The sequence below is a fragment of the Myodes glareolus genome, chromosome 24 (assembly GCF_982192425.1).
Source record: "Myodes glareolus chromosome 24, mMyoGla1.1, whole genome shotgun sequence".
In the NCBI taxonomy this organism is placed as follows: Eukaryota; Metazoa; Chordata; class Mammalia; order Rodentia; family Cricetidae; genus Myodes; species Myodes glareolus.
In genome coordinates, this window is record NC_142049.1 from 7267314 (window position 1) to 7283119 (window position 15806).

At 42.9% G+C, this 15806-nt stretch overlaps 1 protein-coding gene and 1 long non-coding RNA gene across 4 annotated transcripts in view; both read right to left on the reverse strand.

Annotated features, from left to right (window-relative positions):
* Positions 1-9832: 9832 nt before the first annotated feature.
* LOC125401101 (uncharacterized) lies at positions 9833-11610 on the reverse strand. Of its 2 annotated transcripts, none has more exons than XR_007232211.3 (3): positions 10758-11610; positions 10508-10612; positions 9833-10291 (listed from the first exon to the last, which is right to left on the reverse strand). It is a non-coding gene; the product is annotated as an uncharacterized LOC125401101 (long non-coding RNA). The 2 variants fall into 2 exon arrangements; XR_007232212.3 differs by having other exon boundaries at positions 9833-10406.
* Positions 11611-15505: 3895 nt separating this feature from the next.
* Positions 15506-15806, reverse strand: part of Ccdc83 (coiled-coil domain containing 83) — a 36673-nt gene continuing 36372 nt past the window's right edge. For both annotated transcript variants that reach the window (XM_048435160.3, XM_048435159.3), the window contains one exon: positions 15506-15763. In XM_048435160.3, the coding sequence (XP_048291117.3) occupies positions 15596-15763 (168 nt within the window). In that variant the 3' untranslated portion in view covers positions 15506-15595. The remainder of the gene's footprint in view (positions 15764-15806) is intronic.

Sequence of the window (15806 nt, forward strand, 5' to 3'; positions counted from 1 at the left end):
TATCTGCTGGTTTAATAAAATGTAAAGTTTGTTTTATTTAAACATCCAAAAACAATTATGTTTGAATTGTTGTTACTATTTGGACTCACTTAGAAACTGAACTACTTACTGTTCCCTTTTCCTTTCTGATCTGATGCCTCCAGGAAGGGGAGTTAAGGAGAAAGTGCTCTTTGTGTGTAAGCTTATGTCTGCTAAGATACTTGTATTAGTCAGCATAGTGAGTAATAGCCCGGAGTCAGAGCTCATCAGAGTTATTAAAAACTTTGTACTGTCAAAGGTTTTCTGTGGTTGCAGAAATCATAGTGTTTAGCCAGTGTGCCTCAATAATGACTGACTTTCAGATTTCACTATTATTAAAATGTTTCCATATAAACTGGGAAATTGTATTTTAAATTAGAGTCCTTAAAATAGTAAGTTTTGATTTCTATCATGGTTCTTTGGGTATTTTAAGGTATGCAACTTACTTCTTTCCTGACATTAGTTTGAATGTGTTTCTGCATGTGTGTGCACTATAACCACCTCTGTTTTATTGTTTAAATATTTTTGGACTCTGCTGGGTAGGAATTACTCACAGTCTGTTTTTTAGATGGAAAATAAGAAAATTAACTTGTCCAGGGTATTAAATTAGCAGGTGGAAGAGTCAAGTAATTAGCAGCATGGTCCATTCGCTTGCTGTCATTATTCCAAACTGAAATGGGAGTCATATTCCTCGGTCTAGACTGTTGGCCACTCTGGCCTCCCATCCCCTGCTTCCATCCCTGGTATCTGACATTGTTGGTGGGGAGAACTATAAACCTGAGAATGACAGCTTTCATCACAATACAAGGAGGAAAGCACATCGGCTCTCCTAGTTGCTTTTCTGTGCTGTAATAAGACTCCATGGCGAGACCAACTTCCCAAAGAAAGTTGTAGGGGTTACGGTTTAGAGGTTTAGAGGCCTAGACTGTCATGGGGTGGGGGGGAGAGCATGGCCTCAGGCAGGCATGGTGTTGGAGAAGTAGCCGAGAACTCTGTCTTGATCCACAAGCAGGAGGCAGAGTGTGCGCCCTAACTAGCAATGCCATGTTTTAAAACCTCACAACCCTCCCTCAGTGATGCGCCTCCTAATTCTTGCCTAACAGTTCCACCAATTGGGAACCAAGTATTCAAACAACTTTTAACATCTGTGCATTCCTCACACATTTTAATGCCTAGTTAGTAAGTTGGTAGTAGTTGTGGAGGGCAAATAGACCCGTTCCAAATTATTTTCTAAATTCGCTTTATGCTTCTGATTGTGTGAAAGACACCTTTTAACCACTGACTGAGATTTTGTATCTAGGCCTTAAATTATATTGCTAATCTTCAACTTCATAGAACACAGCTATAGCTTTAACTGTAAACTTCCTTCTAGGACACTTTCTTATTTATTTATTTACTTATTTATTTATTTATTTTTGTGTGTGTGGTTATTTTACCTGCAAGTAGTCTGTGTATCTGCTACATGCATGCCTGCTGCCCACAAAAACCAAAAGCGGACATCAGTTCCCCAGGAAATGAGATTACAGGTGGTTGTCAGCCACCCTGTGAGTGCTAAGAATGGAGCCCAGGTCTTCTTAACTGTGGGGTCATCTCTCCAGCCCCCTTTATATTTTTTATTATTTTATGTATATGAGTGTTTTTCTTTTGTGTGTGTGTGTGTGTGTGTGTGTGTGTGTGTGTATGCATTGCCTGCAGAATCCATAAGAAGGCATCGGATCCCCTGGAACTGTAGTTAAAGACAGTTGTGTGCTGCCATGTGGGTGCCGAGAGTGGAACCAGGATCCTATGGAAAAGCAACTGATGCTCTTGACCTCTGGGCCATCTCTCCAGCCTTTTGTTTTTATTAATGCAAGCAAATGAGGCGATGTTTACAGTTATCTTAAGTAAACAAATACAGAGAGGAATGCTCCTGGTATGATGCCTTACCATCTTTGGTCATGTGAAAGAGCCAAGAATATCTCTCAGGACTGTCGTCTTTCCCACAGAGATAATGTAGACAGACATACCACATTCATTTGTCACAGTTAACGCCCTTCTTTTTAGAAGGCCGCCCTGTTGGTAGAACATCCTGCTCTGTCTCCTTCCTAGTTGGTAGGAAATTCACAGCTCTCCCACACAGACTCCCACAACTACCACCGCCATTTTGGATAAGCATTGGCACAAGTCATAAAATTCAAGAATACTAATTCCACTTTTGGAAATTTACTCAAAAGAAATAGTCCACAGGCGGTAATTGGGGTAGGGACTTATCTTGAATTATATTGTATATTATAGCGCATTAGTATTATTTTAGAGGATAGGATGACTGTAGGATATATGGATATATGGCTTACAGATGCTCTCCTACAAGACCACATGTACAGTACACTTATGTGTGTTAAGTGGGCCAGCATATAGAAACTGGTGGAAAGTTGTGGCAGGTTGTTCTGCTTCCATTCCAGACCTGAGTTATTTTCTTGGTATCCAGACCAACCAAAGGGAAGAAGATACATACTTTTTTTTCCCTTCAAGAACGTTTGGTTTTCACCACACATGAGAATACTGATCCAGCATCCTGAAGCAAGCAAAATTATTTATTATTCAACCAACAGAGAAACAAACCTTCCACTCCACTCATTCACCCACATTTTTTTTTCTTTTATTGAAAATAGTTTTGTGTGTGTGTCCCTACCCTTGTAATATATCCTTATTTTGATGGAGGCTGCTAATTCATTTCCTGGCCGGTCAGACCCCGAATAATCACACAGAATCTATATTAATTACAACACTGACAAATAGCTTAGGCATATTTCTACCTAACTCTTACATCTGAAATTAATCCATTTCTATTCTTTGAATCACAATGAGGCTGTGGCCTATTGGTAAGGTTCTGGCTGTCAGCTTTCTTCCGCAGCTACATGGCATCTCTTTGACTCCATCTACTTTCTATATCTCTGTTCGAATTTTCTGCCTGGCTTTACTAAGCCATTGGCCAAAACAGCTTTAATAACCAGTGGCAATGAAATCTTCATAGCATGCAGAAAGGAAACCTACATGAGCCCAGCATCCTTAAGCAAGCAAGGTGGTTTGGTATTCAACCAGCAGAAACAGACCTTCACTCATTCACCCACATTTTGATCTTTAATTTTTTTCCTTTTATTGAAAATAGTTGGAGTCCCCCATAATATATCTTTATTTTGGTTTCCCTTTACCCCTGGTTCCTCCCCGTTTCCCCTCCCACCTGATCCACTCTGTTTCTGCTTCTCCTTGGAAAACAATCAGGCTTCTAAGAGATGATAGTATAATAATTAATATAACATGATAAAACAAGTGTCGGAATTACAAAAACAAGGAAAAGAGTCCACGAGAAGGCACAAGTAACAGAACAGATCTACTTGTTCAAATATTCTTCTGCAATCCCATTTTAAAAAATAGCAAAAATGACTTGACTGGAAGCCATAATATACATGGCAAAGGACTTGTAGGGTAAAACGGAAAAAATTAGAATACAAACTAGTAAGGTTAAATAAACAGAAAAATCCCTGACCCAGCATTGTGAGATGAGACGTACAGAGATGCCATTGAGTTTTCTGTTGGCCATCTACTTCTCGAAGTGCAGCCTATTAGAAGTAGTTTCCCTGGCTTTCATTTGCAGGTGATTATCAATTAAAGATTGCTTCTGTGTTAGGAATGGGACGCGTGTCCATGTCCTTGAGCTCTAGTGCCCCACCTGGTGCAGGTGATGTTCAGGCCCTGTGCATGCTGTCTCAGTCTCTCAGAGTTCATGAGCTTTGATCATGTTGCTTTAGAGGGACTTTTTTGGTGTCCTCCATCCTCTCTGGGTCTTATGCTGCATCATTTTCTGCAGGATTCCCTAACGCTTGAGGGGAGGGGTTTGATGAAGACTTCAAGCTTAGAACTGAGTGTTCCAAGGTCTCTCTCTGCTGGTGTCTGCCTGTGGGTGTGCTGCAGGAATAAGATCTGATCATGGCTGAACAAGGTACTGATCTGTGAATGTAGCAGAATGTCTAGTCTCAGGTTCTTGGTCTATGCTGAGTATGGACTCCATTTCATGGAGTGGCTCTTAAATATCAGACATTGGTTGGTTACTCCCATAAGCTTTGTGTCACCATTGCCCTAGTATATCTTGCAGGCAGGGCACCATTGCAGATCAAATGTGGCTCGGTTGGTGTTTACTTTTCTCCTTTGGCATGTGCAGAGTGCCTTCCTATACCAAGGACAGTAGATCGTGGGGTGAAGGCTCTATGTAGGTACCAACTGGACCTCTCCAATGTCAGTGAGTTCTATAGGTGTTGTCTTTGGCAATGGGGCCTTGCCATCCGTTGTGGAAAGCAAGCTATAGTCTTGGCAACAATCTGGCTTGTTTGAGGGGTTCTCATGGGACCCTTTTGGCCAAAGACTCAATTAGATATAACCTAGTTCCAGTACTGTAAAGTTTCATTGGTGACAAGAGATGGTCAGTTGGAACTCTATATCCCCCATTTTTGGTGATTGCATTTAGATTGCCTTTATATGTGTATGTATTTTAGGAGGCTTCTACTGTATTAGGTTTCCTCAGTACTCTTTAGTAATCCTTAATTTTAGTTGTCTCTCCCCCATATTCCCTCTCTTGCCGCTCATTTTCCTCCCCTCTTTACTTGATCCTCCCATTCCGGCCTTCCCCATCATCCATAACCTTTATATTCCTTTCCTAGGGAGATCTATCTGCAACCCCCACATGCCCCCATGTCTTCCTCTTTACTCTTTGTGGTTCTATGGATTGTAGCTTGGTAATCATTAACAGTAATTATCCACCTTTATTTTTATTATTCATATTTTTGCTTAACAGCTGAGTGATATTCTGTTATATAAACACTGCTTTTTCTTTGTCCATTTTTCTGTTGAGAAACATCTACGTTGTTTCTAATTTCTGACTATTATTGACTAGAACATCAGTGGACATGATTGAGCAAGTGTCTCTGTAACAGGATGAGACGTCCTTTGGGTGCATGCCAAAGAGTGCTATAGCTAGTTCATGAGGGAAATGGATTCCCATCTCCTTGAGGAACCACCACACTGATTTCCATAGTGGTTGTACAAGATTGCACTCCCTCTTAGCAGTGGGTGCATGTTCTCCTTGCTCCATATCCTCACCAAGATGAGCTGTCACTTGTGTTATTACTCTTAGCCCTTCTGGCAGGTGTAAGATGGATTTTCAAAGTTGTTTTGATTTGCATGTCCCTGATGGCTAAGGATGTCGAACATTTGTTTCTCAACCATTTGAGTTTCCTCTTGAGAATTCTCTGTTTAGATCTGTACCCCACTTTTTAATTGAGTTATTTGTTTTCTTGATACTAAGTTTTTTAGTTCTTCATATATTTTTAGATAGTGTTTTGTTTGTTTTGTTTTCTTTTGTTTTGTTTAACGTGAGGTTAGAATGCTTGTTTGGGGGTTCCAGAGAGGTGAGTCAGCAGCTGAGACATGAACTACTTTTGTGGAAGACTGGAGTCAATTTGGTTCCAAGCACCCTGTTGGAATCTCATAACTGATATTAACTGCATTTCCAGAGGAACCTGTTGCCCTCTTCTGCCTTCTATAGGCACCTACATCATGTGTACTTGTCAACAACAGACAAACATACACATAATTAAAAAAGCTTTTTTAAAATCAGTTTTCATATAATTTTAAGTGATTTATTTTTATTTTATGTGCATTGGTGTTTTGCCTGCATACATGTCTGTATGAGGGAGTCAGATCACTTTGAGCTGCATTACAGACAGTTGTGAGCTGCCATGTGGGTGCTGGGAATTGAGCGTGGGGCCTCTGGAAGAGCAGCCAGTGCTCTGAACAGCTGAGCCATCTCTCCAGCCCCAGACAATATTTTGGTCATGATTTTCTCTTTCTTCAGCTCCTCCCAGATCCTTCCCATTTCCTTAACCACCCATCTTCACCCAACTGTGTTCTTTCTCTCACTTTCAAAACAAGAAACAACCCCACAAGGAACAAAGATGAAAATCAAATAATAAAAGTATTCTTGCTTGGTAATTTTTTTTCCTGAAAGTAGTAGCTTCCTGAGAAAGTGGTTCAGGTATTTGGTTAGGTCTAGCCCCTCCCTATGGATCCCGTGGCTTCACTGCTGGACTCCTGCAGTGGATCTTGTGAGATACTGCTTATTAAAAGTTTAATCTTTGCCATATTTAGCATTGCTATCAGCTCTCTGTTCTGGGATCTTCTGCTTAGGTTAACCATTCCCTACCTCTTAATAGAGCTTGAGATGATCTGCTTCTTTGTATTTCTGTTTTGCCTGTTAAACTTGATTATTCCGAGGAGGGAACTCTACTTCATTCATTGTAAGAGGCAGTGTAAACTGGAAAGCTATCTCAGAAATTGATAAAAAATGGTTTTTGCTTTGTTTTCCATTGCTTTGCAAATCTAAAGTTCAAAATATGGGAAATATGATGCAAAGTAGTATTCGTGGTGGCTGAGATTACCAAAGGAACAGTCTGGTGGCAGTAAATAAATCCATAATAAAGGCACACCAAGAATGAGTCCCACTGAACCACCTCCATTACTCAGGAAGATGGATGGGCTGAAAGAGAAGCAGGGAAGAAGCATTAAGGATTGCCAGCATGAGTGAAATTTGAACCCCAAACTGTCTGTTCAGTCTGGCATTTGGGAACTTGGTTATTAACTCTATGGCAGAGACAGAAATCATGATTCAGGTTTAAGTAAAGAAAATGTAGAGGTATGCTTGGTGGGAGCAAGTGACATTACTTACAACTGGTGAAGTGTGCAGGTTGGCCAGAGACACTGAAGACAAGTAGATCCGCTCGTCCTCTGACCCGCCCTTCGTGTGCAGTAGTTAGTCTAGGAAGCGACGAGTGAACGACTGCTCTACCAGCTGAGCGGGGTGCAGTTTGGGCAGGGTGGGCAGGTGGGAAGTACAATGAGGTGAGGGGAGCAGTTCTCCCACACATACACAAGCAGAGGCAGCAGACGTCTGAAGGGGTTTGTGCTTCGCTCTTCAGACAAACAGCAAGGTTGTCTGTCAGTAGGAAGGCCAGAGCACTCTAAGTATGCTGTAGGCGCTCAGGGGATGCTGAGGTCTGAATAGAACAGGACTTATGCGTGCTGAGGCTTGGGTTTCTTTCTGAACTGGGGGGTCGGGGGGAGATGACTAGAAATGCCGGAAATTGCTGTAAGATTTTTGTTAAAAGGATTGTTCGCTGAAGTGAGATTAGAAAACAGAGAGAAAAGAAGAAATAGATAAACCAGTTAGGAGACCACTGTGGTAGTCTGAGGCATGAACAAATCTCAGATTGAGAGCTGGTCCAAAGACAAGAGGCTGCAAAATCTGTGGGAGAGACAGGCACAGTTTTGCCTGGAGAGGAGATGGAATGTATGGAAGGAAAGCCAATAGAATCTGAAAGGCGAGCCTACAGGGCGGTTTGGAGAGATCCTTCCGTCATAAAGAGCGTTCTCTTGCATTTCAGAGAACCTCTCTTCTGAGAGAACCAACTTCTTGGTGTGCCAGTACAGTGTAACAATCATGGTGGACTCTGCCCTGCTGATAGATTAAGTCCATTTGGACCTAGTAACACAATCTCCTTAGACCTCAGCTTCTTAATCTGTAAATTATGCATAACAATGCCTTCCTCATGGGAGTGCTGCATTTAATGAGTTAAGTAAAAGCATGTATGAGTTAATAAGTAGAAGCCTGGCACATGATAAAGTTTCTTGCAGGAATGCTGCGTTGCATGGGGTCTAGAGTCAATCTGGGAGCAAACTGCCTGGTTCTTCTAACTAGCTTGGCAGCTTCAGGCAAGTTGCTAAACTGCAGCGTTTCTCCATCTGCAGAACAGGGTTAGTTGTAGCCCCTACCTCAGGATTGCATCATAATGAAGTCGATGAGGGCGAAGTGCCTGCATAAGCATACTTAAGTGTTTGCTGATGTTAGCGTTTCTTGAATCTTCAAGTGCAGACTTCAGGATGTCCATTCAGCTCTTTTGCATCATTAAGAATAGTCCTGTGAACTGCTTCCAAAGCAGAGCCCTGATCCCCTGATTGCACGTGCTCCCGTGCAAGCTGAGTCCCTGAGGTCCTGAGGCAGCATTTGGTTTGTTTTTAAAATCTCCAGTGCTGGGAATGGAACTCGGAACCTCATACCTGATAGGCAGGGGCTCTACTGTTTAGCGCCAACCCTAATAGCGTATCTTAGCTTTAAAGTAGACTTGTGGTGGAGATTGGGGGGTGGGGGAGACGGGGTGAGGCTGAGGCCAGGATATAAAATAGATGAATAAAAATAAATAAAAATAACACTTTGGGGCTGGAGATAAACTCAGTGGTAAAGGTCTCTGTGGCATACACTAGGCCCTGGTGTGATGTCCAGTACTGGGAACAAAACAAGCTATTGGAAACAGATCTGCACCTCCAGTATGCACAAGGTGGCAGTCTGGGTTACCCAGAGGTGCTTTCTCAAGGAGAATACCTTTTAATGTGTAGTTCAGGCCTTTGAGGGTTTTATTTTTCACTTCAGTAAGTGACTGGGACCACATTCAGTTTGCAACTGGCCTTTCTGGATACCATTTTAGTCTCGATGTTTGCATTTATTTTGGTTGTCTTCACCAGAAAACAACAATGAGTCAAACAGAATAGAGTTGGGTTTTCTCCTATGTGAAACTCGGCTGGTCCTATGTAGATCTGCTCCCCACGAGATTGTTCTCTGTGCATTTTTAGTTGTGTTTTGTTCCATGGTCCTTAATCCCTCGGTACCTGTCTCTTCCTCCTCCTCTCTGCTTTCCCCAGCTAAAACAAGGTATAGAGTAGACTTGAATGCAGTTAGCTCCTGCTAGTCAGTCATACCGTTTGTATCAAAATAATTGTCCACTTTGTGAAGTTTTTCTGATCAGTGTCTTCAAACCGTATCCCATTCTATAATTCCCATTTTCTTTCTAAATCAAATATTAGTGTTAGCATTGAAACATTTTAGTGAAAAAAATTATAGAAGCTTAAAAGTGAAGTAAACAAGTAACACAGTTCTAGGCCAGATGAATAGTAGACAATGTATCAAAAATATGTATCTTTTTTGGGAATGGTGAGGGAGGAGGAGAGGGAGTGGGGGGGAGTAAGTAGAAAGAGTGTTTTCGGATACTTGAATAAACAACAACAACAAAAAAAAGTAAAAAAAAAAATATGTATCTTTTCACCAGATAGTATCAGATCTAGATCGATTTCACATCGACGTTTTTATACAAGTAGTATCAAAATTAACACTTTAAAAAGTGACTAGGAGGAAATGCCTGGTGTAAAAGTTTAACTTTCAAGGAGTATTGTAGATACCAAGTTTATTCTCCATTTGCCCCAGGAGCTCAGAAGTGTCTCTGGCCCTATCCCTCACCACTTCGGAGTCTTTGAGAGAGGTGCAGCCTTGCAGAGGGAGATCTAGCCTAGGTGGTTTCCTTTCCCCTCAGGAGGGAAATGTTACAACAGCTAGCACATTTTTATAGCTGAGCCCACACAGAGACAGCACTGACCCACGAGGTGAGGTCGGCAGGCTGTCTGCAGGACGAGAGAAATGCTGACCGAGCCTGACACCAAGTCTGCAGATGTCCGGATTTGCACTTACTCTAAAACTTGCTTGGTGTTCAGAATATCTGAAAACGCCTCTATTTGAAGTTTTTTGTTTTGTTTTGTTTTGTTTTGTATCTTGATTTATTTTTTAAAAAGCACTTTTAGTATCATAGAACACAATAACCTAAAATTTAGCTAACTGAAAAAGCCACAGTAAGAAAAAAAAAAGACTTTTGGGGAATTTGAGCCTTCCACGACATAGGAGTGAGAAATGGAAGCATTTAATCCAGTTAGTCACTAATATTTAGAAAGTCTCTGTTGCTTAAGAACAGACTTCCTTGCTTTTAATGCAAAGACCTGTTTATTTCAAGAAAGATACAGAGAGCTGTTGTGTTGCTCTCTCGTGAAACCCAGTAGGACCAGCAGACTGTGAACAGGCAGGCCTTTATTCCTCCAGAAATACTCTAACTTCCCTGTGCCCCGAACTGCCCCAGTGTTCAACGACAGAGAACAAAAAGAACAGAGGCCCTGCGCATCCCTCCTTTGCTCTCATTAACGTTCGGAAACTCCTCTCACTGCTGGGCAGGAAGAAGATGAGCAGGTCCAGAGTGGAATGGTGGCTGATGGATTGGCTCCTGCTACGGCATCCTTGCTAACAGTGTGGACAGCCATTGTCACCAGAGACTAGCTTGTGTCTCCGCTTGTAGTGGGTCGGGCCAGGCACCTGTGTGTCACCGGAGGAATACACTGTCAAGACAGCCGAGCAGTTTGAGCTCTGTTTCCAGAAAATCCAATGCTTGTTAAAGGTCCGTTATCTCAGCTGTGACATAAAGCTGATCCTTGAGATACAGAGAGCAAACCAGAACTCAGGAACATTCTGTAGCTGCCAGAGGTTCCCGGTTTTAGCCAGCCTCAGCAATGTGTGCATTTCAAACCCTACCTGTGCCTTCTTCACATCTTCAAAGCTTTTTAACTTCTGGGCTAACGGAAGTAAGTTCTGAGCCAGGGGCTAGAGCTGATGCCATATGGTCTCCAGTCCCCAAATCTGAAGGGACAGAATGTAAGCATGCATTATTCTGAGAACTGAAATGTACATGAAGTCCATGTGGATTTCAACCCTCCCCGCCCCAGACCTATTACTAAACGTGAGAATAGAATAACGTGGCTTAAACACAGGATAGATTACTCACCCACTTCAGTAGTTTGCCCTGTGGGCATTCTACGCTGCTGGCTGTTGTTTCGCTGCTATCTACAGTACCAAAGGCAGCCCAGCCTCTTACTGGGCCATGACATCCCCAAGAGGCAAGTCATCTTCTCATCTGCTAACCCTTCCACACAGTGACAGGCTAGAGGGTTTGTACCACAAACGAACAAGGCATTCAACGGGTGGCACTGACCCGTGAGTTCAGCGACCCGGTGACTTTACTGGTTTGTAACGGAACCACGTAACAAAACGACCAGCGCAAACTGCTGAGAATTGGGAGTGGTTAGAGAAAAGCATTGTAGATGTGCTTTAGAAGCACTGTTCTAAAGTTGAAGGGATGATACCTCCAGAAGGCAAAGGCAGTTCCCAAATGACGCTTTTGGCAGCATCGGGCACTGAGCTCACCTCTGCCTGCAAAGCCAGCACTCCACTGAGCTTCCTCCCGAGGCGCCCGTGACGCTTTTCACTCTGGTAGCTTGAGAGCTTTCCGTCTGAAGTACACATTGTGAAGGCCAATCCAGGACAGTGAACCATGTCCCCCATGTTAAATCACATGCTCTGAACCTTCCCAGAGCGTGACAGAACGGGTAAGTTAAATTAAGGCCAATACCTTTTACCTTCCTAGCAGGAAACAACCTTACTATGTTTCCCATCACTGGGCATAAGCAAGACCTTTCCGGGCCGCCACCTTACGGGATGGGTTAGAATAGGAGGACTCGGGGTCAGTGTTTCCACAGAAGGATAAAATACACCCAAGAGTGTAACCTACCTTATCCTATATGGTGCATAAACGTTTAACCACGCTCTCGCAGCCATGATAACCCCCACTCAGTTCAAGATTTCCGGGAAGTTCAGACCTCATCCTGGTCATCACGCACCGCGGAAGTCACCCTCCTCCCTCTCCACGCGCAAGCCAGGCCGGCTTATAAGCTTCGTCATGAAATGCTAGTGTTTGTGTTGGGACGACATTGGCCTGTTAGGGTGCCAAGAGTTTCTCTTCCCCTGGTGAGTTTGTGTGTGGTTGGTGTAATTCCTCTCCACAATGATTGATACATGCGCCAGTAAAGTTAATTAGGTTTGAAAACATTTGTGCCAAGTTTTTAAATCAGACTTAATTTCTCTAACAGATTATTCAAAATCTTTGTCTCTTCCTAATTTTAAGAAATAATATTTAAGAAACGTTTTCGTTTCATCGATATTGTGAAATTTATTGGGAAGGTGTTTTTCTTCATTTCATGTCTTTAATAGTGACTATAAAAATCCATAGTGATATTTCATTTTTCATGGATTATTTTCTGTCTTTCTCAGCCCTTCAGAGAACCAGCTTTGTCTTTGTGGAGTTTCTGGTTTTAATAGTATTTTTTTTTTGCCTTTTATTATTTCTGCTTTATATTTTGGGTTCTTCCTCCTCTATTAAGATCTTAAAGGTAAAATTTACTAGATTACTGATTTTCTACCTTTCTATGTTTTTTTAATTAATGAGTTAAAGTTACACATTTTCCCTAAACATTACAGTGCTCGTGTGCTCGACGGCCAGCAGATGGCTTGATTTCTAGCGTTTCAGGTACACGTGAAAGGAAGATAGATTCCGTAGTAATCCAGCCTTTCACAGCCTTAGTTTTCCCATCCAGTTGGCCCATTATCATTTTAAAGTACTGTGCGTGTGTGTGTGTGTGTATGTGTGTGTGTATGAGTAGGGGATATGTGTGATACATGTAGCAGTCAGAGGTCAGCCTTGGCATTGTTCCTTAGGAGCCTTACATCTTGGGTGTTGAGACACCATCTTGTTAAGTTGGTAAGACTGGGTAGTTAGAGCACTGCAGGGCTCCACCTGTCTCTTCTGCCTCAGGGCTAGGATTACAGCCATACCTGTCAAACCTAACTTTTTAAAAGTGGGTTCTGGGGATCAAACTGAGACCAGCATTTTTACCAACTGAGCTATCACCCTTGGTTTACCATTTTTATTTATTTATTTAGTTTTTGGTCTACCATTTATTAAGAAGTATAGTCTTTTAAGTCAATGAATTTTAAATACAAAGTTTGCTCTCTCTTTTTTTTAGTTTGATTACTTTAGACATTTTGAGACCATGCATGTTGCATAGTGGCAAATCTAGGATTATTAAATCATCTTGATGGATTGACCCATGATTATGAAATACTTTTCTTCAATTCCTTTCAGTACTTGTTTGATATCGTTAGGTAACATTACCCTTATTTTTTGTTGATGTCTACATGGTATATGTGTTTGTAGCATTTTACTTTCAATTTCTGCTGGCTTTATATTTACAGTGTGTAAAAGTTTTGTGTGCTAGGCTGCCTGTTTTTTCTCAACTCAACCAACTCAAGCTGGAATTATCTGAAAGGAAGGAGCCTCAGCAGAGAAAATGCCTCCGTGAGATTTGCCTTTTTAAATTAGTGATTGATGGGGGAGGGCCCGGCCCATTGTGGGTGGTGTCACCCCTGGAATGGTGGTCCTGGGTTCTATAAGAAGGCAGTCTGAGCAATCCATGAGGAACGAGCCTGTAAGCAGCACCCCTCCCTGGCCTCTGCATCAGCTCCTGCCTCCAGGTTCCTGCCTTGCTTGAATTTCTGGCCTGACATCCTTCTGTGATAGATACTGCTGTGGAATAATCTTTTAGTATACTGTGAAGATGTGTTGCTCTCACTGGTTTAATAAAGAGCTAAATGACCAACAGCTAGAAGGAAGAGGTTGGGCGGGACTTACAGACAGGGATAGCACGCTGGGATGAAGAAGGGTAGAGTCACCAGGAAATGCAGGGAGAAGCAGGATGAGGGCATTGATAAAAAAAATATGGGTTACCTGAAGATTAAGAGCTAGCTAGTAAGAAGCCTAAGCTATTGGCTAAGCAGTTATAATTAGTAAGAAGTCTCTGTGTGGTTATTTAGGAGTTGGCTAGGTGGGACAGAAAGGTCCACCTCAGAACTATGATGTGGAAGTGTGAGCTAAATAAGCCTTTTCCTCCTCAGCTTGCTTTTAGTCATGGTATTTTATCACAGAAATAATAACCCAAACCAAGACACCTTACTATTGATTACTGTTTGGACTGGGCACCAAATGTTATTTTATATATACATAGTACATCATGTATGTGTATATATAATATGTGTATATATAACAGATAATACATATATATGCGTGTGTATGTAAAACATACAATACACACATACATATGAAGCTAAAGCATGTGCACACAGGTGCCAAATGAGGGAATCATGGAAAATAATGGCTCAGCAAATCTGAGCAATCTGAGCAAATCTGGTGACTGTGACAGATGGGGCGGTGTATGTACAACTTCAGAAGGAGGATTTTTGCGTGAAAGTGGAAGAAAGGTAACCTGGAAAACACGCGGAGCTGATAAAAGCCTGTGGGCCCAACACAACCCGAGAACAGAAGAGTAACTGCCTCCGCTCGAAAGGGCCACGGAAATCACATCTCTGCAGGAACAAGGCACCAGGGAGAACGCAGACCCACCAAGAGTAAGGGAAGTCAACCGTGGCCTTTACCGGCTGATGTTTCTGAGGGTAAGCACGGAAGGTTTGGGAGAGACTGGGAAGGGGCGAGAAGCACTGGCCACGATGGGAACTCGATCAGTGGTGGTGGTGGCACTACCCTTTTCTGAGGACGTTAGGAAAAATGACTGTTTTTAACTTCGACAGTGACTGAGAATAGTGTGAGCATTGGCAATCACCCCAGCAGGCTCCAGACCATGCTGGACATCTGGTACCACTAAAAAGGTCACTAACAGCTCTCTCTCTCACTGATGCAGGAGGTTTACCCTTGGTATACAGAAAGACTGCAGAAACATGGTGCAGTGGTGGTATCCAGTCTCAGAGCCAAAGGCATGCTGAGTATACCCATGCAGTTGCAGTGCCTTATGGGAAAGGGCTTACAGTGCCCTTTGCGTGAGGACTGGGTAGACAGGATAGCTCCAGAGGGGTGAGCTTCCTGCTAGTGGAATTTCTTTCTTCAGTGAAGATAATTTTATTGCTATTGCTGTTAGTGATGGTGACTTGTCGTCTGGACTCCCCCAGGAGACAAGCCCCTAGGCACACCTAGGAAGAGTGCTTAAATTACATCACCCCCTGGGCAGCGAATGAGGAATTAATCTTCATTAGGTTATTGTGGTGTGAAGGCTTGGGTGCAGGACTGTGTCGAATCCAGGAATCTGGTTTAGCGTTGATTTTCTGCTTTCTGAGTGCGGATATGATGCTACCAGCTTCTTCAAACTTGAGGTCCTGCTGTCTGGGCTCGTACAAACACCCTAGCCCCTACCTCTAGCCTCCCTCCTTTAGCCCCCGACACCTCTAAACTCCCACCACCCCCACTGACGTGACTTCACTGTCAAAATATGTACCAAAACCAACCTTTTCTCCTATAAGCTCCTGTTGTCGGAGGTGTCTCATCTCAACAGATAGAGTAACTAACTAGGATTAAAGAATAGGAGATTACAGGGACTATCATTCGCACCCAGAGTGGGAAGTAGACAGTGATATATAAAGTCTTCTTAAAAACATTTCTAACACCCGCTGCATATTGAGACCATGGGTGAATCTGTGAACTTTCAAATGAGAAGGATTTGAAGCCGCGGCCTTCTAAGTATTTCAATGCAGAAAGCTGTGTGCTTCCTGTCACGCATGCTGGGCAGGTCAATCAATAGCTTGCTACCGGGAACCTGGGTTTTAAAGGTAATGACGGCAGTCAGAAACACCGGCTTTGAAGATGGACCCCTGTGGGGGAAGCGAGCCGCTCTGGTGCTTTAATTCACAGAGAATGGGTAGGGAAAGGTGGTTCCCGCATAGCTTTCAGGCCTGGAACAACGTCTTCATCATCTTGTGCGTGATGTGGCTCTCAGGACTCTGGATGTCATCGTACGACTTGAGTGGACTCTCCTTCTCTTGAAAGTGGATGGGCATCCTCTTGCCCTGTACACTCAGGAGCTTCAAAGCCACGGGGCCCAAGTTCACATACTCCTGGGGGAGAGACACAAGACGAGAGGTCACTGGCAGGGAAGCC